Source organism: Panicum virgatum, chromosome 7N, assembly GCF_016808335.1.
Source record: "Panicum virgatum strain AP13 chromosome 7N, P.virgatum_v5, whole genome shotgun sequence".
Taxonomy (NCBI): domain Eukaryota; kingdom Viridiplantae; phylum Streptophyta; class Magnoliopsida; order Poales; family Poaceae; genus Panicum; species Panicum virgatum.
In genome coordinates, this window is record NC_053151.1 from 39138176 (window position 1) to 39159833 (window position 21658).

A 21658-nucleotide genomic window follows, 5' to 3' on the forward strand; every position below is an offset into this window, starting at 1 on the left:
TTGTTGTCCAGCCCCCGAGCCTGAGAGCAGGAGGTGCCAGCAGCATGCTCCAGATCCGATCTCCTGTGAAACAAACATAAAAATATATTGTAAAATGATATACATGACATCAAGTTGGGAGTAAATCCCAGCATTGTAGAAAATGCTTGTAAAAGAACGGGAGAGAATCCCAGCATTAAAAAATTTATGTTAAAAACCTTTTGTGCCTTGCTCTTGCTAGGCATGTATTTTTCCCGAGTAGTTAGCCAGTGCATCCGATTTCCAACAGCCATTGTCCATAGCGTAGGGAGCATCGCTGCCATACACGCATAGGAATATAGGAGTCCAGGAAAGTCGAGTTTCCACAATTTAAGGCATATTCTACCTTAATAATTTAGCAGCCTTTGAGCAATGAGGACGAAATAAGAAATAGAGAAGTCGGCCTGGAGACAAATAGGACGCGCAGCGCACAAAAAACAGTCAACTTGAGTGCCTGTTGCAACCCCGAGCCTTAAATCTAAATCCCGTGTCTTAGGGGAAGCCCCCCGAGCCAAGATTTGGAATTAAAGATCTAATTCGTGGCATCCGATTTTATTCTAAAAATATCAGCAAGTGTAATCAGATCTGATACCTAAAATATCTCTTTTTCGGGCAATATTCAAAAAAAATGATACGATTTGATGTACCACACCAATTACACCCGTAATATTTTTAAAAATAAAACTCAAGATGTCTATCTCTTTACTGTTGATTCACGTGAAGATTCACTGGCTAGAATCCGCCCTGTTACACTGTGATCGCTGTGTTCTGCAGTGTTGCGGGTCGTCTCTCAGTGATCCACACGCGGCTGTAAAATGCGAGCATGAGTTCACTCGAGGAGCACCAAAGCACTGAAGACATGGCTCTCAGTTGGTGTTCTCAATTAGAAAGCTCTCGCCCTCCTGATACTTGTAGATTTCTTTGAGCAAAAGATGTTAGAAGAGTACTTGCGAGTGACAAGGGAAGTCTCTGCTGCCTAACCTGCAACTACCCTGGATGAAGGTTCTCTATGGACTGGTTGCCTCTGGTTGTGTCATATTCTTGGGATTTCCAAGACGGAAGTTCAAGAAGATGGAGAAGCTCTTCGTCTGACAGAGCTACCCCGGTGTCAGCATGACGAACAACGTGCGTACCTACGCCGGCGCCGCCCGCTGCTGGCCGACGAAGCTGCCCCACTGCTCCCACGCCATCGCGAGGTCTCTAACAGTGGTCAGTAGCATCGAAACGACGAGCATGATGAGGTTGGAGACATAGGCCGACTCCATTTCTCTGATTGGGTGGTGCATGATTGATCAGAGGATGTGCATGGTTGTTCTACAGTGCGTGGATCTTGCTGCATTATGCCGCTTTTTATACTGCTCTGCATTAGATTCAGATAATCATGCTTGTTGTTTGGCGCGAAGATATTGATTCCGCAGAGACTCGTAGGCAGAGGCGCCCGATGCACGTGTAATTTCCAAGCTCGCTCGCTCGCTCGCTGCTGGCGACCGGTCGATGTTCCAGAGCTAACTTCAATTCGTTATCAAACATCATTGTCAACGTCCGCTTACATGTGCTAACTGAAAAATAGCTAGAATTTACCCTCTTTCACATAAAGAGAAGATCAACATCTCTTGGATTGACTGCATCCTTTGGGCATGACCAAAGCAGCATGTTTTCTAAGCCGGCCACTGCTCCCCGCCACCGCTGCCTTGCTCCGCGACGCGCCGCGCGTAACCGGCTTCTGCTCCCCGCCGTCGCGGCGCTGCTTCACGCAACGCAGCACCGCTCCTCGCCACAGCTCCGCGCAGTGCCACGCACGACTGACCGCTGCTCCCCGCCGCCGCCGTGCTCGCATCCCCACACGGCACGGGAGGAGAGGCAGGGAGGGGAGGAGCTCCGTGCGCCGCATAGCACAGGAGGAGAGGAGGGGGCCCGTGGAGGTACAAGGAAGAGGCGGGAAGGGGAGGGAGGAGATAGGAGAGGGAGATGGATGAGGGAGAGGGAAAGAGACACAAATTCAGTAGATGAGTGGGCGAGGGAGTGGGAGGGGATTGGATAAGAAAAAAAAATTGGCCATCACTGCCGGCTCGTGTTAGGAACTTAGGATCCGATGGTGATGTCTAGCCGTCACCGTTGTCTTGTGTTACGATCCGATGGTGATGTCTAAAAATCTATCACCGCCGGTTCGTTTAGATTCATTTAGAATCGGCGGCGATATGGTATCATCGTCGATTTGATTCAAACCCATGATGATAGTTCGTTTGTAATGAGCACGGCTGTAGTAGTCAAGTGACGATGGCCCCCGACCCCGCCGCGTCGCCGGCCAAGAAACGGTCGTCAGGTGCGCGGACACAGGTCGCCAGATCACGCGAAAAAAGGGTGTCGCGATCGCCGCGAACCGATGAGCAAGCCGGCCATTCCGAGGGCACTCGACGCGCGCCGTCCAGATGGTTTATCTTCAAATCGTACCGCGCGAAAGCAGTCGCGCTCGCGCCACGCCACCACCCATGCTGTGCGTCCTATCACCAGCTGGGGGAGGCAAGAAGGACGACAGGACAACTGACCCCTCCCCTGTGCGGCTGTGCCTACGCCTCGCCTGATGCAGCAGGTCCTGCTCAAGTTCTCATGGACGGACGGGAAACCTGACCAGAGCCACCGGCCGGCCGAGCCCGGCGTATAAAGATTCTAGAGAGGCCGCGCGCACCACAAATCCTTCCTCTAACGGACGCGCGCATTTATTCTGTGTAGTGTAAGCTCCCCACCACCTTTCTCCTCGCTGCCCAGACAAGGACTCGGAAAAGCACCGGGCGATCGCCGCTGTCCCAGCCAGCCATTGAAGCCACCACCCACGCCCTTCACACGGCCCGGCAACGCACGGCAACAACGCGCGAGGTTCCGTCTCACCAGCCATGATGCATCGGCCCTTCCGCGCCGTCCTCGCCGCCGCCGTCGTCGCGGGGCTGGTGTGCGCGCCGGGCGTCGCCGAGGCGGGCACCGGCATGTTCATCTACGCCGGGTGCTCGCCGTCCAAGTACCAGCCGGGCACCCCGTTCGAGGCCAGCCTGGAGTCGCTTCTCACCTCCGTCGCCAACGCGGCGCCCAACGCCGGGTACAGCACCTTCACGGCGGGGGCCAACGGCACGGGCGCCGCCGGCGCCGCGGTGTACGGGCTCTACCAGTGCCGCGGCGACCTGGACGGCGGCGACTGTGCGGCGTGCGTGCGGGACGCCGTCGGGCAGCTGGGCCAGGTCTGCCCCGCGGCGTACGCGGCGTCGCTGCAGCTGGAAGGATGCTACGTGCGGTACGACAGCAGCAACTTCGTGGGCGCGCCCGACACCGCCATGGTGTACCGCAAGTGCAGCACCAGCAGCAGCAGCGACGGCGGCTTCCTCGGGAGCCGGGACGCTGTGCTCGGGGATCTGCAGCAGGGCGCGGGCGCCGGCGCCGGCGGCTACAAGGTGGCCAGCTCCGGCAGCGTTCGGGGCGTGGCGCAGTGCCTGGGCGACCTCGCGGCGGCCGACTGCACGGCGTGCCTGGCGCAGGCGGTCGGGCAGCTCAAGGGCACCTGCGGCACCGCGCTCGCTGCCGACGTGTACCTGGCGCAGTGCTACGTCAGGTACTGGGCCGACGGCTACTACTTCCGCCCGGCACAAGGTACGGCAACATGCAGTTTTCGCACTCCGAGTTTCACACCTTTCTTTTCATCAGACGATATGAAAAAAACATCCGGATCATTCGGTTCTGCTCCTGCTGCGCTTGCGCGTTCTTAGCACGAGTTGCAGTTGGAATTGATTCCAGCTAGCGATGGGTAAAGTAAACTTCCCAAAGTTAAGAAGGTGATGAGGCAGAATATGTCCTCTGACACTGACAGCCCTTTTCTCCAATGTCAGTAGAAAGTCCGAGGCTTAGTGACTTGTGTAGGTCAGTTAAGTTTCGCAGGAAAGTTAATCTGAAAAAAAAAACCGCAGTAAAGTTCTCTCCGTGTGACTGAAAATTTCCAATTGCCTTGGATCGGGCGAATCTAATCCCCGGGTGACCGTACGGAGCCCTCCGTACGGTCGATTTGGGAGCATATGTAAATGCTGTCTGCGTGTTCGGTGCTAGTTGTCAACTTCACATTGAGAACTGCGGTGAACTAATTTATTTTGTGGGTGTCCGCGAAGGGGAATGGAAGAAATTAATGTGGACAAAAATTTCAAGAGAAAAAGTTTTGAGAAACAAAATTTGGGAGAAAAAGTTGGGGAACAAAAATTCAAAAGCAAAAACTTAAGATCCAATTTGGGGATAAAAATTTTAAAAATAACTTTTGGAGAAAAAATTAGAAGCAAAAAAATTTGAAAGCATAACTTTGTTACCTAGTTTGGGATACAGATTTCGGGAACAAACTTAGTCATTAGTTATAACTTATAACTAGGTAAGGAAAATAAAAAGCGAAACAGAAAAATTGAAAATAAATATTTTGAGATCGATAAATTTTGGAAAGAAAAGTCGTCGTGCAAAATTTTTCTACAAGAAAAATTTCAGGAACAAAAAAAGTTGAAGCAAAAAATTTTAAGATAGAGAGATTGGAAATAAATGTTTTGGCATAAAGTTTTAAGATAAAAAAATAAAGATAAAAATTAGAACACATGAAAGTGCGTGGCTGGAAGGGAACCATGTAGATATACTTGCTGCGCGTGGGCCCACTGCCCATGTGCACGGGGAGCGCATCGACCGCGCGGAGGGCTCGGCGCGGTCGACCGCAGAACCAGTCGGGCCTTGGATCGTACGTGCCTGTAACTTCAAAATTACAAGAGAAAGATCGAACAGGCGTGTCTAGGTCAGCAAGAGAAAGAGACAAGATACCAATCACTTGACTGCAAACAACCGCGCCGCGCGCGCAGCATAACAACCCATAAGCATCGAGAGAGACACGCTCTCTGTCCAGCCTATTCGGTCAAATCAGTAGTAGCTAAGCTCGTCAAATACATCATGGGTTTTGATCGATGTGCCAATCATCTTGAACTTTCTAGTGGGCCGTATGCTAGGGCTTATTATAATAATCAGGCATCAAGCTTTGATCGAAGTAAGAAAAGAAACTTCGAGTATGCTATGCCATCGAATTCTTTTCTTTTGCCGTATATACTGATCGAAACTCGAAAGGTTTGTCCTGGTCCACTGACGGCCACTAAAAGAAAACCCCTACTCCTAATGCCCAAGCATATCCATCAGTCGGGTTTAGGGCTGCGCGGCCGCGATAGGCGCGCACATTGTGGGATCGGGGCTTGACGGCGGCAGCCATAGCCAACCACTCCCCATCCATGCCGATGAATATATATTCCCGATAGATAAACCAACAAAGGCAGGGAGCACTCCCGGGCGAGTGCGCGGCTTTGAATATGCTCTTCTAGTCCTGCGCCCACCCGAATCGATTATCTTGTATTCTGATCTCCTCCTATGGTCGCAGATTCGCAGGGCGATGTTGGGAGGACGCTGGCCATCGTCGTCGGCATCTTGGCGGGGCTGGCACTCTTCGTGGTCTTCGTCTCTTTCCTTAGGAAAACATGTAACTAAGCATCTTCTGTAATCTCGTGGTCAGCCTAGCTGTGGGTCAGGGCATTGTAATCTCATTTTGTTAGCAATAGATGTGGAGCATCGCCTATCGGGGGAGCACTATATTGATTTGGGTCATCATTTTTGGTCCACTGATCATGGCATACTTAGCAAAGTAGCAATCATTGTCGCAACAACATTCGCATCAGACCTCAATCATTTCAGGCAGTTGGCTGCAGACCAGACTTGGTATTAGTTCACACAGGTACGAGCGCACGGTACATGATATATATACAGCTGACCAACCAACGCACACTATGAGCGCTTCTCGCTTTACAGTCCCCAGGTTACGCGAGTTCGCAGCGCACAGGATAGACCTCGGGGACCTTTGCTACAGGCTGCACCTCATCAGGCGCTGTGTCCCTGAGCCAACGGGCTCCACCTCGCTGGGTTGTAACCGCCGCAAGCGCTGATGCTCGACTCCCTCATCTTTGTCTCGGATATACCGCTGTTGCAAATGTTCGCAAACGCCCTCATGTACTTCATGCCGTACTGAGTGAGCGACCCGCACTGGGATTCGAAAATCCTCACCTGGCAATGGAAATCGAGATGAAATAGGTTCAACAGGACACAAACCAAATGCATATGCGCAGGCTGCGAAGATGTGTGAGAAAGGGAACTTCACGCATGCCTTATGCCAGAGCCGAATAAGAGCGATCAGTATACTCACCATCCTCTTCAAACAATCCCAGTCATCAACTAATGGTTCACCAGATGCTCTAACGGCCTCAAGCATTTTAGGCCCATTCTCAAATCCAAAGACAAGTCTCCCAATGAAATCGATGCTGCTGTCGAGATGCTTCCTGTGCTGAACAGTTTCTTTAATCTCTCTGAGAGTCCTCAGCTTCTCTTCAGATCCCCCATTTAACTGCTCGTACTGAAAGCAAGAAGTGAATATTAGCAAACAAGGAAAATAGAAGGCTACCAAAAGTGATTCGCAAATCTTGGTCTTGACTTGGAGGAGAGAGCATGACATCAGAATGAGTGTACAAGCTCTACTCTAATCCTCTCAAGTGCCAGTAGCTTCTCAACAAGAGCACATTTGTATTGAGAGGTTAGTTCTTCCTCCTAAGTCCTATCTTCTATAAAAAGTAAGAAGCCCATCTACGACAGTTAAGCCATCCAAACAAGCAAAATAGTTCCAACTTCGATTGCTAATAGGTGACCTTGGAGTAAACAGCAGAATAGCTTTTAGTGTTAAAACAAGCAAAACCCCTTCCCTGAACTGTCTTGTCAATTATTCTCTAACTTTCTCTAAATCATAGGTATAAATATGTCAGCAGTTAGCACCTATACTGGTTTTCCAAATAAGCACTAAGGACTTGCAAATTTGCACGTGGCAATAAAAAAATTAAAATGGTTGTAAAAACTAAAGCCATGGAACTTATTGCGAACAACACACAAAAAATATGATCTTTTTTTTAAAAAAAACAATGTCTCGAGGACAACCAAGTAAAAAGAAAATAAACAACTCTATCCAAAGAAATAGGCATAAGGACACTTATAAAACTAGAAGAAAACATATATTATTATAACAACATAATGTTATGATGCCATCTATATCAAACAATGCAGCATACTTTCAACAACAAATAACTAATCATCCAAAATGCAATATTTTATCCGCGATATGGTTTGTGCATGTGTGTTGCCTAGCGCAACAACATATCATGTTTTAGCTCAATAAAGTAGAGGTCAAGGATGAAAAACAACAGACAACCGATATTTCTAATAGTTCTACTTGTCATGATATTACTCAGAAAAGCATTCATTTTGTTCCATTTGATCAGCAATTATATATCATTTGAAAGGATAGCTAGAATTTACCCTCTTCCACATGAAGAGAAGATCAGCATCTCTCTGATTGACTGCACCCTTTGGGCCTGGCCAAAGCAGCGTGTTTGCAACGTTGGCATTAGCAGGATCAAAACCTTGATAAAGGAAAAGCTTCTCATCCTTGAAGGTCTTGTCACCATACTCCATGACATGAGAACCCTCCTTGTACTTATTCGAGTTAGAGGTTCTTGTTTTCACCTGTCCAACAAATTATATGATTTTCTGAAGTTCTCTCTTCCACCTTCGTAAGAAAGCAGTGTGATTAGCTTTAACCAATATGGAAGTGTGCTCAAGACTTACCACTTCATACTGATCCTTGATGGTTTCCTTCATTAGATTGTGGGTTTGACTGCCAATTAGAATCAGATCAGTGTAAAACAGCAGGCCTAGAAGGTAACAGTCATAAATAATGCTACCAAGCTTGTATATTCAGGCCATGTCAACCGAAAAAAAAAGTTAATTACAAAGCAATATGTCTTTGCTTGTCAACACTCAACAGACCTCTGTCTGCTCGACAAATGATACTTCCCCATCCTTTTTAGTCATCTGGTGTTTTTTTCCCCATGTATTAGCTATTACCACTACAACTGAGCATTGTGTTGTGCACCTTTTATGCTAGCAAAGCAGATGATTATTATACTAATTAAAACCAGTGTGTACTTTCATACTCCCTCAATACTTGAAAAGAATGTCGTTTTGGACAGCGACACGGTCTCCAAAGCTTAACTTTGACTTTTTATTTTTATAAAAGTATTTATCGCAAAGTGATATATTTATACTTTTATGAAAGTATTTTTCAAGACAAATCTATTCATATGATTTTTATATTTTGAAACTCAACAACTTAAAAGTTATTCATGATTTATGTTCCCAATATTTGACCCAAACCTTGTTCAAAACGACATTCTTTTCGAGTATGGAGGGAGTATGTACAATGTACTGGCATTTCTAGAACACAATATGAGAACAAGACATGTTGTATACAAATTAGAAAAGAATTAATGAAAAGGTTCCAAATAACAGTGCTGATGTAAAGTTCAGCTGCGTAGAATGAACAGGTAAGATAAAAGTCAGTTTCATTATGGGCAATAACACAATAGTTCGAACTGAAAAACACCTAATGTAACTGGAATTGTATCGCACTACATAATTGAAGAGAGCAAAAAAAAAACATATCAAATATGTAGTCTCCATATGGAACTTATTTTGATCTAATACAATATAAATGCTGTGCATCAATGGATTTCAAATGAGTCTTATGGTGTTACCTATCTTCCATCCAAGAAACACTGTACAGATCACCTAAACAGGTAATGTACTCAGGAGGGGGTGATGGGTCCATCCCAGGGCAGTATGTTCCCCAACTATTTTCAACTGGATTTGCTGCAGTTGTGACATAAATATTTAGGTCTTGCGGCATTAATCCCTCAAAGATACTGCCACTTTCACATGCTTCAACATATATAACCTGAAAAATAACATGAAATTTTCATTTCAATCTAGGTGTATCAATTCCAGAATGAACCTTTCTTTTTTTAAGGGAAAAGAAAAAAATGAAGAATTTATACCATTTTCTTGTAGCTATTGGAAGCATGCTTATTTTTTAAAACCTTGATGAAGTCGCCAGCATAGAGATATGGCAAGTTCGGCATACCTATAAGTTTGACCAGTTAAGTAAGCACAAAGAAAATCAGCTAAGAAACATCTCTTAGGCATTAAGTCCAAACACGCACCAAGAACTCCAGGACCCCCGTGATCTGAGTAATAGATAAATATGTGGTCATTTGGTTTACTGTCTATAACCTTCTTACTCCCTCCAGTAATTGCACTTTTATTGCCCAAGAGCACAGCAAAGAAATTTTCAGTAGTGACCTGATCACCTGTATAGTCCTGCAAATGCATGTGAAGTTGATCAACTTGGCACAATAAATGAGCAGTAAGAACTTGCAATCCATTTATGATCACAAAGCACAATTATCTTTTGACTTCGAAAGTAGATTACTCAAGACTTTGTGTGGAACTAAAATTGGAGAGGAGAAGCAGCCAATCATTACCTTTGGAACACCAGTATATACATTTTCACCTTTAGGATGGTTAATGATAATCCCAGGCCTTGGATTCAGAATGTTATGGGCAATATCATCGTACATGAACACCACAATATTCTCCTCCTTCACTCCTCCCTTCCGCAGAATCTGATATGCATGGCATACATCGGCCTGCCAAGCATCATGTGTACCACTATTATAAGTAAGCACTCACAATAATTTTATACCACCCAGTTTTTAGTAAGCATGCAATAAAAAGGTATAATTGTACAGAAAGCACAACAGGACAATTTTTCATGCGTGGCATTCAATCACTAGTAGCGTATTCTAAAAATATAAATCCCAAATAGCCCCCACATTGCTAGTCGATATTCAGCCAAACAGAATTCTGTCACCAATGAACCATGTCTCTTCTCACCTAAAATTATCCACCAGACAGCAACCACCTGAAACAGCTGACCCGAATCATGCATGGACACTTCAAGCAAAGCAAAGCAAGTATTGATTGGATAATCTGGTCCTTCATACCTAAATTTCACAGGCAAATAGTCCCCACTCAGTCAATTTCGAACTCAGACAGCGACCGCAGGCGCAGATCAGTCTACAATATCCAACAAATTCGAAGCAGCGGAACTCCAAACGCTTCCAATCGATTAGAAAGTCACAATACTACGCGGGTGGGGGTGGGGGAGTCGATCGAATGCTTCAAACTTAGTCCCCACTCCCCAGTATTTCATCAAAAAAAAAAAACTAAGTCCCAGTCCCCAAAAAGTCACCCACACTCTCGTCTCTAGTTCCCTCGCCCTCCCTAGTCCCAACTTCGCACAAATCACAGCACTACTGATGAGGCCGCCGCGGGCTCACCTGGTGCCGGTAGTTGCCGTAGCCGGAGGATCCCGCCACGAGCACGGCCCACCTCGTCCCCACCTCATCCTCCGCCGCCGGAGCAGCAGCAGCGTCACCCCCCTCCTCCGTCGGCATCCGTATCAGCGGCTCCCAATCCCCATCCGCCGCCGCGGCGGCTACCGCCAGAAGCGAGACGAGCCCACACAGCCACGCCGCGGCTGCCAGTGCCATCACCGACCGCTCGGGGGAGGCGTGAGAGACGGGGAGAGCGAGGCGAGTAGCGGAGTAGGTGCAAGAGCAGGAGCTAGGACGGCGACGCTGGGACCGGGGTGCCTTTTAAAAAAACTAGTAAGGGCCCGCGACGGATAAAAAAACATGTTGGAAATAGCGGCTACGAAGTTTAGCGGTAAATTTCTCTAAAAACTATAGAATAGCTACAGCGAAAACTAAATTATTTAGCAGAATGATAAAATAATAAATAATCTCATATAAATTATAAATATCGTTGGTCTAACACCTAAAATTTGAGTCTAACACGTTTCTTAACTACCCAACAGTACCCAATTGACATTTAGCGCTGCTAAGTCTCATAAAAACCTATTTAGCGGACATTTAGAATGACTAAATCTCATAAAACTTCCTTTAGCGGATATAGCGAACAAATGTTCTATAGTGTAGCGGTAGATCTCCTAAAAATTATTAGCGGGCTATAACGAGATTATAGTGGGCTATTTCCAATCATGATTAAAACTACCCGGACTGACGTGTCGTGGCGGCGGCGGCAGCAGCAGCATGGCCCGCGAGGCAGCCGCGAACGCGACGCCGGCGCGGGCGCGGGCGCCGGAGCAGGGCCTGGAAGGAAGGGTTGCTGCCTTGCTGGAACTGGGAACGGGCCCGTTGCGTGGGCCCAGGATAAGATTCGGAGGCTTCTCGGCTTAGAAAATTGCGCGCACCGGGTCTTCGTCAACTGCCGGATTCCGACGAGATTTCTAATAAAGCGAGGAACCGACGGCGACCGCGCGGTCTGCTGAGTTTTTGGTATCGCCACGAAAGGGAGGAGATGTGGAAAAGGAAGCGAAACCGACGCTACCGGATGGCGGAAGTGGCAGTGGTGGCTCTGAACCTCTGATTTGGAGAAGCGCTGGAATCGGGTAATCGTGGAACGTTTTCGTCTCTTCTCCAGGGAACGAGCATGCTTTTGTGCCGCTTTTGCGAAAGGTTTTTGCTCGACGTTGCCGCCTGAGGTGGTGAACGCGCTAGAAAGGGCCACGCGATTGCTTGACGCGTGAACACATCGAGCACGGATTCACTGTGCGCAACGCAGTAGGCTCAAAATGTGCAGAGCTTCTTGTTTTGACCGATGATTAACTAAACGGTTGCGAGTAATGGCTTGTGTGCAGCACAAATATCAAGAGTCATATGTATAACTGTCAGTCAAATCATAATATATAAGATAAAATATTTTTCATATTGCTAGAATAATTGCTTCAACTTAAAAAAAATTATTTTGTGTTTGTGGAACAATTGTTTCAACTTTAAAAAATTATCCCGAAAAAACGTTCCACAACAAATAATCCAAATGTGATTTCATTTTGAAGCTTTCATCGTCAAGAATCCAGTGGTACAATCGGAGTCAAAAATCCAGTGGTGCAATCGGATTTTGATTTGAATATAAGGTTTTGAAAAATATGATCGTGTGATACTTTGACTGCTAGTTACATATATATGACTCTTAATAGCCCTCTTGTGCAGTCCTTTTTGGACTTGTAGGCGAGGCATGCATTTTTGGTTTTTCGAATATTTTTCCTTACATCTTGAACATTTTCGTACCAAAATTATTTGGACCCTTAATTTATTTATTAGGAGTCGTTTTCTCCCTAAAAATCCAACAGACTCACTCAGTTGCCTCCTGGCGCTTGTACACCGAGCCTGCTGCCAACACCGTACACGAGCCTACAGCCCAAATCAAGAAAATAGAGCGTGGTAGGCCCATATCTCTATGGCGACAATTCAACATTGAAGGCCTAACATAACACAAGTTCGAAACCTACCAAGCAAATGATTGAGTCTTTTACGTGTATAACTTTTTTTACTTGTGTACTATTTTGGATAGAACAGTACCTAACAGTGATTAACGGAGATGTGCAAAGACCATTTTACCCTCCTGTTGCCTTGCGGGCTGAGCAGGTCCGAGAAATAAAAGAGCCCCGTGCCATGCGGCTGCTAGGCGCTTGGGGAAAAAAAGGACCGTGACCATGCTGCTGCTAGGCGCATGAGACCCAAACAAAAAAATGGATCGTGACCATGCTTCTCTTAGGCGTACGAGGCGCAAAAAAAAAAATGCACCAAAGGTCCACCAATTTGTAAGGGTGTGCCATTTAGGTCCACGAACTTCAAAAGTGCATTTTTAGGTCCATCAGCTTGTAATTCGTATCACTTAGGTTCATAAACAATGAAAGTGTATTTTTAGATCAATAAATTTGTAATTTGAGTCACTTAGGTCCACAAACTCCGAAAGTGCATTTTTTGGTTCATGAAATTCATCCATGAGCAATCGTGTGGCTATAGACCCTTAAAGGTCGCCCCGATATAGCTGTCCATGAATATCTTTCAACCCTTCATCGAGAATCACTCTGGGTTGACCCAAGTCTAACATTATCTTCCACAACACCTTGCACCACCATATCCGGCCACACACGCCACGGAGGATATAATATCCCCTACTAGGGTACACATGCTGTTGAGTCCCTCTATAACCTCCTCCATCTTTCCAAAGCAATCACCCCTTACTCTCCACTCATATTATGGGGTTATATCTAGATCTAAGCTCCAGAACTCACCAAATGGCAGTTCGGAAGTCCCATTTGAATCCCAATACATGTCAATAACCTACAAAATAAATCTGTCATCCCCTCTCCCCTCCCTATGCACTTGATTTGAAATTGAGGCTCAAATTTCACCATTCCAACGAAACTCTAGCAACATGTGGGAACCGTGTAGATTCATGTTGGTGCTATATCAATGCATGAAGGCTAGATGGAGGGGTATGGACTTATGTGACACAAATTACAAATTTATGGACCTAGGAATGAACTTTTAGAGTTCGTGGACCTAAGTGACACAAATTACAAGTTTATGGACCCAAAAATATAATTTTAAAGTTGATGGACCTAAGTGACACACTCCTATAAGTTGATGGACCTCTGGTGCATTTTACTCAAAAAAAACCGTGCCATGCTGCTGCTTGGCACATGAGGCCAAAAAAAAGGACATGAGGCGACCCGCATCGGTGCCCTGCACATGCGACGGCGGCGGCTCGCGCTAGCGCCCTTCGCGTCGTTCCCTGCGCACACGGCGGCGGGGGCCGCGCTGGCGCCCTTCGTCCGCGGCAGCGGCTCTACGCCCACGACGGCGGCGGCCCGCGGCAACGGCGCCCTGTAGATCCGGCCGGCGGCGCCAGCGAGCTTAGGGTTTCAGGGAGAATAAAGCGCTTGGGGGATGCTTGTTCATGTCGTACCAGAGAGAGGGGCAGGGGTAAGATGGTCAATTTCATACATGGGTCCCACCTGTCAGGACAAGCAAACCATTAAGTTCTAAAGGAAGGTGGACGGCACACAGGTAACTATGAACTTTTTAATGGCACGTATGTAACTATGAATTTTTGTAATGGTATACACGTAAAAGACTCCAAATCATTATCTTAAAACTAGTAACTATGTACATGTGTGTCACACGTGATATGTATATGTACAACTGGTACAAAGGTGGGTGGACAGCTTCCAATGATTTAATTCACAACAATTCATCATAATCACATCACAATGTATTCAAGCCAGTTTTTTAATCGATTGTCATGTCATTTTTCATAAATTTATTTACACTGGCAGATATAATACATTGTTGTTCCCTGTACAAACCAGTTTCTATTGGCATTATTAGAAACAATAATAATTGTAAACTCAACCTAGATAAGCCTGTCTACCATGGCCAAAAGTTAGTCTCCTCCATTTCCGCCTTGCACTGGCCATGCTGCGCCGCTGATTCTTTCACCTTTACCAGTTTGCATCTCCTCTATCCATCTAGGTCCCATTTGGAATGAAGGAATCCAAAACATAGTAATAGAAAAAACATACGAATATGAAATTGAGTTTAGGTTGAAAACAGAGGAATGGGTATCCATAATAATTCCATAATTTGGCATACCCTCAGTTCCATGCATTGGATCGTCAGGTTCCCATAAACTTGAATCAAAAACTTGTGTGTGATCATGGCTGTTAACACAGGCATCTCAACATACCTCTCTCTCTCTCTCTCTCTCTCTCTCTCTCTCTCTCTCTCTCTCCTAATGCTTCCACGTGATATTTCATGGTTTTTGGTCTACATTAAAATAATTTGGTTAGCTGCCAACACAACAAACAGAATGAATAGCCAGGGTTTACATTATTCACCTATTATAGAAGCAAACCCACACTCCTGAGTAAAACAAGACATGTTTGTGCCAATGACTAGTGATTGAAAGTGCAGAGCTGCATTAACCACGACACATCAACTCAGATGTGATCCAAATATCTAAATCTAAATATCAATATCTAAATAATTAAATCTCAGATCTAATCCAAATATCTAAATCTCAATATAAATATCTAAATAATTAAATCATATATTACTGACAAACCTTGCCTGGTAGTACGATGGTATGTTTTCTTTTTTGGCATTCCTATTTCGGTTTTTTTCAGTAGACATTGTTCCAAATCTAATTTTCTGCTTTTCTCTATTTTTCTCCTTACTAATGTTAATAGCAGAGACCACACCACCTCATCGCCGTTGTTACCATAAAAATCAAGTCTGTAGGATTACATAAAAAGATCATAAGGAATGTATCCGCCAACGGCCGTCTTTAGGGGTCCCACCGAGTCGAGTCCCCAGCAGGCGAATGGCCAGGAAGGCGGTATAATCCGTAAGGCCTGAGCCGGGACGTGCTGCTGCTTGGAGAAGAACTGGCACCCGGGACATCGCCTGACGATGTTTCGGGCGTCGGCCAGGGCCGTGGGCCAGTAGAAGACTGATCGAAAGGCTTTCCCCACGAGGGTAGAGGCGCCCACGTGGTTGCCGCAGATACCCGAATGGATATCACTAAGGAGTCGGACTCCTTCATCCTGTGTAACGCATTTGCACAGGGTTCCTGAGGAAGCCGAGTGCCTGAACAACTCGGTCCCTATGACGGCGTAGTTGCTTGACCGGCGAGCAAGCTTCTCGTGTTCCTTTCCCTTTGGATAGCTTTTATTGTTCTTGATGAAATCGATGATTGGGGAGCGCCAGTCGGTGTCGAGGGTTAAGACCTGTTGCCCTATGGCCGGGACCAAGTCGGGTTTTGTAGGAGGTTCCTCTTCCATCTTTACCGTAGGGCTGTTGAGAGCTTGAACGAACACGTCGGGTGGTACGATGGACTGCTTGGATCCAAGGCTTGGACAGAACATCGGCCGCCATGTTGTCATCCCTGGGGACGTGGTGAAACTCCAAACCGTAAAACTTGGCTTCGAGCTTCCTGATCTCCCTGCAGTAGGCATCCATCTTCTCCTTGGTGCACTCCCAGTCCTTGTTGACTTGCTGTATAATGACTTTGGAGTCGCCATAAGCCAACATACGCTTGATGCCGAGAGTGACAGCGATCCGGAGACCGTGGATGAGAGCTTCGTACTCGGCAGCGTTATTGGTAGCCTTGAAAAGTAGTTGGAGGACATATTTGAGTTGTTCACCTTTCGGGGAGATGAAGAGGACTCCAGCGCCGGCTCCGTCGCGGTTGAGGGCGCCGTCGAAGTACATGATCCAGTGCTCAGATCTGGTGTCGGGTGGAGGATCTTGGATTTCGGTCCACTCAGCAAAGAAGTCGACCAACGCCTGAAACTTGATGGTGCATCGCAGCGTAAACTCGATCGCGAATGCGCCGAGTTCTACTGACCATTTGACGACTCGGCCGTTGGCGTCCTTGTTGTGCAGGATGTCGCCGAGTGGATAGGATGAGGCCACTTGATCTTGTGGGCTTGGAAGTAGTGCCGAAGCTTTCTTGACGTGATGAGGATGGCGTACAACAGCTTCTGCACTTGAGGGTAGCGTGCCTTGGACTCGCCTAGTACTTCACTAATGAAGTAGACGGGTCACTGCACCTTGTAGATGTGACCTGGCTCGTCGCGCTTGACGACCAGGACGGTGCTCACCACATTGGTAGTGGCGGCGATGTACAGGAGGAGGACTTCCCCGTCTTTTGGTGCTGTCAGGACGGGTGGCGAGGTGAGGAAGTCCTTGAGCTCCTGGAATGCTTTGGAAGCATCGTCGTTCCACTCGAACTTATCGGACTTCCGAAGAAGTTTGAAGAAGGGTAGGTCTCTGTCGCCGAGTCGGCTTATGAACCTACTCAAGGCAGCCATGCACCCTGTGAGCTTCATCAGGTCCTTTTTGCTCCTGGGAGGCTTCATGAACCTGATGGCATTGACCTTGGTGGGGTTGGCTTCGATGCCCCGGCTACTGACTATGAAGCCGAGTAGTTTTCCGGATGAGACACCGAATACACACTTGGTCGGGTTGAGCTTCCATTTGAATTTCCTGAGATTTTCAAATGTCTCGGAGAGGTCCGTAATGAACTGATCATTACGTTTTGTCTTGACAACGATGTCATCGACATAGGCTTCGGTGTTGTGCCCGATCTGCCCCTAGAGGCATCTCTGAATGGCCTTCTGGTATGTGGCCCCAGCATTCTTGAGGCCGAACGTCATGGTGTTGTAGCAGTAGGCCCCGAAGGGGGTGATGAAGGACGTCTTCTCCTGATCCAACTCCTTGAGGGCTATCTGGTGATACCCTGAGTAACAGTCAAGAAAAGAGAGGAGAACGCACCCGGCCGTCGAGTCGACGACCTGATCGATGCGTGGTAGAGGAAAGGGGTCCTTAGGGCAGTGTTTGTTGAGGTCGGTATAGTCAACAAACATTCTCCATTCACTATTTTTCTTTTTTACAAGGACTGGGTTTGCCAGCCAATCTGGGTGTGCGACTTCTCTGATGAAACCGACAGCGAGGAGCAGGGTTACTTCTACCCTAATAGCCTCCTTTCGATCCTGCGCGAAGCGGCAGAGCCGTTGCTTGACGGGTTTCGCCTTCTCGTCGAGATCTAAGGAGTGCTCAGCCTCCTCCCTTGGGACTCCGGGCATGTCAGATGGCTTCCATGCGAAGATGTCCCAATTCTCCCGGAGGAAGGAGGTGAGCGCGCCTTCCTACACCGAGTCGAGGCTGGCCCAGATCACGGCGGTCTTGTGCGGTTCATTGTCCCAGAGGACGATGGTCTTGATCGCCACGGCTGGCGTGAGCTGCGACTTGGAAGTCGACTCCTTGGCGGGGATCGGCTGCTGATCCGTCGGGAGGTTCTTTGCTGCCTGGGCAACAAGAACCGAGTTCCTGGATCGTTCCAGGGTGTCGGAGAGTTCGATGTTCTTGGACTCGCACACGTAGGAGGTCTGCAGATCTCCGTAGACCGAGAGGACCCCCTTTGGAGCTGGCATCTTCAGGAGAAGATACGTGTGGTTGGGGATCGCCATGAATTTGGCGAGGGAGGGTCTTCCCAGGATGGCGTGGTAGGAGGTCTCGAACTCGGCGACCTCGAAGTTGACGTACTCGGTGCGGTAGTTGTCGCGGGAGCCGAAGGTGACCGACAGAGTGGCCCGGCCGACCGGAGTCGACTCGGCTCCGGGGATGATGCCGTAGAAGGCCTGATCGGATGGGACCAGGGAGGTCATGTCGTAGCCCATGCTCTCCAATGTGCTGGCGAAGATGATGTCAAGGGCGCTGCCACCGTCGATGTGTACTTTGGCCAGGTGGACCTGGCTCACCACCGGGCTAACCACAAGGGGGTAGGCACCCGGCCTAGGTAGGTGTACCCAGTGGTCATGGCGGTCGAAGGTGATCGGCGTCTCCGACCATCGCAGGGGTTCAACCGGGTGTTTGAACACCAGGTTGACTTCGCGATCATCCAGCTTGAGCTTGAACCGGCATGATGGCTTGCTGGGGCCGCCGTATATGAAGTTGACGGCCCTGTCTTCCTCCTGGAAGTTCCCTGGGGAATCTTCCCTCTGCTCGTCGTCGTCTCGCCTGGGCGAGTTGTGCCTCCGTGGGCACGCCCGGGTGATTCTGGAACCACCCGGCCTGTCGCGGTCGTCGCGGCGGGGTTGCTTGGCGTCGTCGTCCTTGATGACGCCGTTGGAGAGCGCTCAGCACTCCCGGACGGTGTGGTTTGCGTCCTTGTGCCAAGGACACTTGCCATCTAGGAGCTGATCCAGGTCCGCTTGGTTGAGGGTGGAGTGGAACTGGGACCTTTCGGCGACGGCGACAGTGTTCTCGGGGCCACGCTTGCGGTCCCGATTATTAGACGACTCGGCACGGTCGTTCTTCTTCCCGTGGCGAGGTAGGCGATCGTCACGTCGGCATTCCGAGCGATTGTCCCACTGAGGGGGACTCTCGGAGGAGTCGTTCTGGGCCTTGTGCCGGCGGTGAGCTCGCTCGGCATCTTCCATGTCGGCATGCTTGTTGATGACCAACATCATGTTGCCCACAGTCTTGGGGTTGCTCTCGAACATCTTCCTCCATAGTTCGATGTTATGGAGGCCTTCATTGAAGTGGTAGATGACGTCCCTGTCATCAGCTTCCGTAACAGTATTACGGTTAGCAAAGTACCTCTTGATGTAGTCACGGAGGGACTCGCCTGCCAGCTATTGATGGAGCCGGCAGGGAGCGCTTCGAGCCAGTTGAGGGTGTGGCGACCCATCATGACCGGGAAGTAGGCAGCCATGATGTCGTTGTCGCCGAGAGCAGCTCGGACGGTGATGGAGTAGGTGCGCAGCCACGTCTTGGGGTCCGACTCGCAGTCGTACTTCTCGATCCCGGTAGGCTTGAAGGTGTCAGGCCACTGGATGGCCCGGAGTCGACAGGAGAAGGTAGAGAAGCCGTCGAGGTCGTTGCCGGGTTCGTCGTCGCGGCGGGGTCGTCGTGGACGGTTGTCGCCCTGGCGGCCGCGGTTCTGGTGGTCGGTGTCGGGGACGCCGTGGTCGTCGTACTGGCGATGTCGCTCGCGCTCGGCGGCGTCGCGTTGGCGGTGACGGTTGTTGATGCGCTGACGCAGGTCTTGTTGGTTGAGCTGGAGACGGAGGTCGTTCTGGTTGACTTCTCCATCGTCGCCGTGGGGTCGTGTCGAGTGGTGACTCGACTGGGCATGGTAGGCCGAGTTGTCCTCGTGCAGCTGCTGGGCTTGCGTGGCAGCCACATGTAAACGGGCGCGAGCCTTGACGATCTCGGGGGTCTCCTGGAGTCTCTCGAGCACCTAGAACACCACGGCGAGGTTGGCCGACGGCGTGGCGAAGACGTCTTGGCCATTGTAGTTGAGGACAAAGTCAGCCTCGAGGTTACGGGACCGGATCGGTGAGCACCGGTTCCTGGGGTTGCGGCGGTCGACATTCTCCAGGTCGCGGTTGGCCCGATCAATCTCCTCATCGTTGCACCTCATGTCGGCGCGGACCTCGTTGCGGCGGAGTCGTTGCGCCTTCTCCTCGTCAGTCTCGTTCTCACGAGTGTCAGAGTCGTCGGAGACGACGAAGATCTGGCGATGTTCTGTCGCCGAAGAGCGGTTGGGTGGGAGGGTGAACGAGGCGTGTTGGAAGCCAAGTTCCTCTCCCGAAGCCGGGTCAGATCGGATCTGACCTTGGGTAGCCGACTCAGAGAGCCGCACTCGGATCTGATACGAGTACGTTGTAGCAGCGTTGTGGGGTCCGAAGGGGACCCGATCCGGGTCGTTGCGGTGTCGAAGTGCATCCTCGCCGAGCCTGACGCACTCGGCGAAGGATCTGCCGACTCGATCTATCTGAGAGATAAGATCGTTAGCAGATCCGATAGGACGACGGGTCGTCCTAGAAGGAGTAAGTGTCGTGTAGTCCACCTCGGGTTCGGGAACTCGAGGCGTGGCAGATCTCGGAGTGGCCAGATCGGATCTGGTCCTGGTTGAGACGCTGCCGAGTTCTCGGAGAACACGGTCAGGGTCGTCTCGGTGGTGAAGCGCGAGTTCGCCGAGTCGGATGCACTCAGCGATCGATCTGCCGACGCGATCTATCTGGAAGTTCAGATCGTCGGCAGATTCGGCAGGGCGACGGGTCACCCTGGTTGGCGTGGCCGCCACATCGGAGTTCTCGGATTCGGGAATCCGAGAAGTGGCGGGTGCTTGGGGGGTTAGATCGGATCTAACCCCAGCGAAGACGTTGCCTCCGGCGGTGGGAGAGCCAGAAGCGGGGTTCCTTGGAACCGTGACCTCCGGGAAGCTCCCGAAGGCGAAGGAGAAGCCGACTGTCGCCTCCATCTGGGCGGTGACACTGGCGGAGAAGACGACGCCGGTGTTGGCTGCCATTGAACTCGACGTATGAGCCCTGAGTCCCCTACCTGGCGCGCCAACTGTCGGATTGTTATTCCGGCCAGTCCACCAGGGGTGTACCCGGCGGTAGAGTTTCAGGATGGGGATCTCAGGACCAAGAGCTCGATGGTAACACGAAGACGCAGGGACTTAGACAGGTTCGGGCCGCAATGAGCGTAATACCCTACGTCCTGTGTTCGGGGTTGTATTAGAGTTTGTGGAATGTTGTGAAAAGGAGAGTCTCTCTATGGGTCGGCCTACGTCTACCTTATATATACCAGGAGCCGTAGGGGTACAAGGAATGATATGCTCGGGTTGTTTTACAAGGAAGGAGGTCGGTTAAGATCCCTAGATATCCGGGCCTCTAGTTGGAGCCTCTCATCCTAATCCACTGGGTTCCCATCTGCGCACAGCCGAGTCCTACACGCCGAGTAGTCGTAGCCGAGTCACCGAGCAGGGTAGTCTCCCGGATTCGGGGACCCCACTCGGCAAGGAGGTACATAGATCTACCTCCGTCAGAATGCAAGTTGCACCGCTGAAAACCAATTAGATATATATGTTTCCGCGGTGTTTGGTTGGCCATAGGAGTTTTGCTCCTGGTGCAAATGTTTCTTGTATAGTTGTATATGAATCATTGGGATGATGCCAGTCATCAGAATCATATACCCCAACTCAGTAGGACATCTAGCACGCCAACAAAATGATTTGAAAATATTTTCTAGTCCCACATGCAATTGGGGGTGTATGTGTTTACCAAACTAGTCTCATGGTGATCGACAGACATGTGATTTATTTGTTGACTTGCCCTAACACCCTATAGTAAATATGTAAGCCAAAATTAAAACTTAACTATAGACTATCAATGTGGACCTAATATTAGGAATAGAGCAAAAATCGTGCA

General features: G+C 49.1%; 2 protein-coding genes and 1 long non-coding RNA gene across 3 annotated transcripts; 1 reads left to right on the plus strand and 2 right to left on the minus strand.

Annotated features, from left to right (window-relative positions):
- Window positions 1–2513: 2513 nt before the first annotated feature.
- Window positions 2514–5661, plus strand: LOC120681775 (plasmodesmata-located protein 8-like). The gene is made up of 2 exons (XM_039963363.1): window positions 2514–3654; window positions 5447–5661. The coding sequence occupies exons 1-2, from the start codon at window positions 2910–2912 to the stop codon at window positions 5551–5553; spliced, it is 852 nt and encodes a 283-aa protein (XP_039819297.1). The 5' UTR covers window positions 2514–2909; the 3' UTR covers window positions 5554–5661.
- Window positions 5662–5699: 38 nt separating this feature from the next.
- Window positions 5700–10627, minus strand: LOC120681774 (vacuolar-processing enzyme beta-isozyme 1-like). The gene is made up of 9 exons (XM_039963362.1): window positions 10341–10627; window positions 9483–9647; window positions 9162–9318; window positions 8997–9082; window positions 8697–8896; window positions 7729–7777; window positions 7420–7626; window positions 6263–6469; window positions 5700–6123 (listed from the first exon to the last, which is right to left on the minus strand). Exons 1-9 carry the CDS (start codon window positions 10551–10553, stop codon window positions 5941–5943), a joined length of 1467 nt encoding a protein of 488 aa, XP_039819296.1. The 5' UTR covers window positions 10554–10627; the 3' UTR covers window positions 5700–5940.
- Window positions 10628–14105: 3478 nt separating this feature from the next.
- LOC120681776 lies at window positions 14106–14626 on the minus strand. Its single transcript, XR_005678092.1, has 2 exons — window positions 14526–14626; window positions 14106–14401 (listed from the first exon to the last, which is right to left on the minus strand). It is a non-coding gene; the product is annotated as an uncharacterized LOC120681776 (long non-coding RNA).
- Window positions 14627–21658: the final 7032 nt, after the last annotated feature.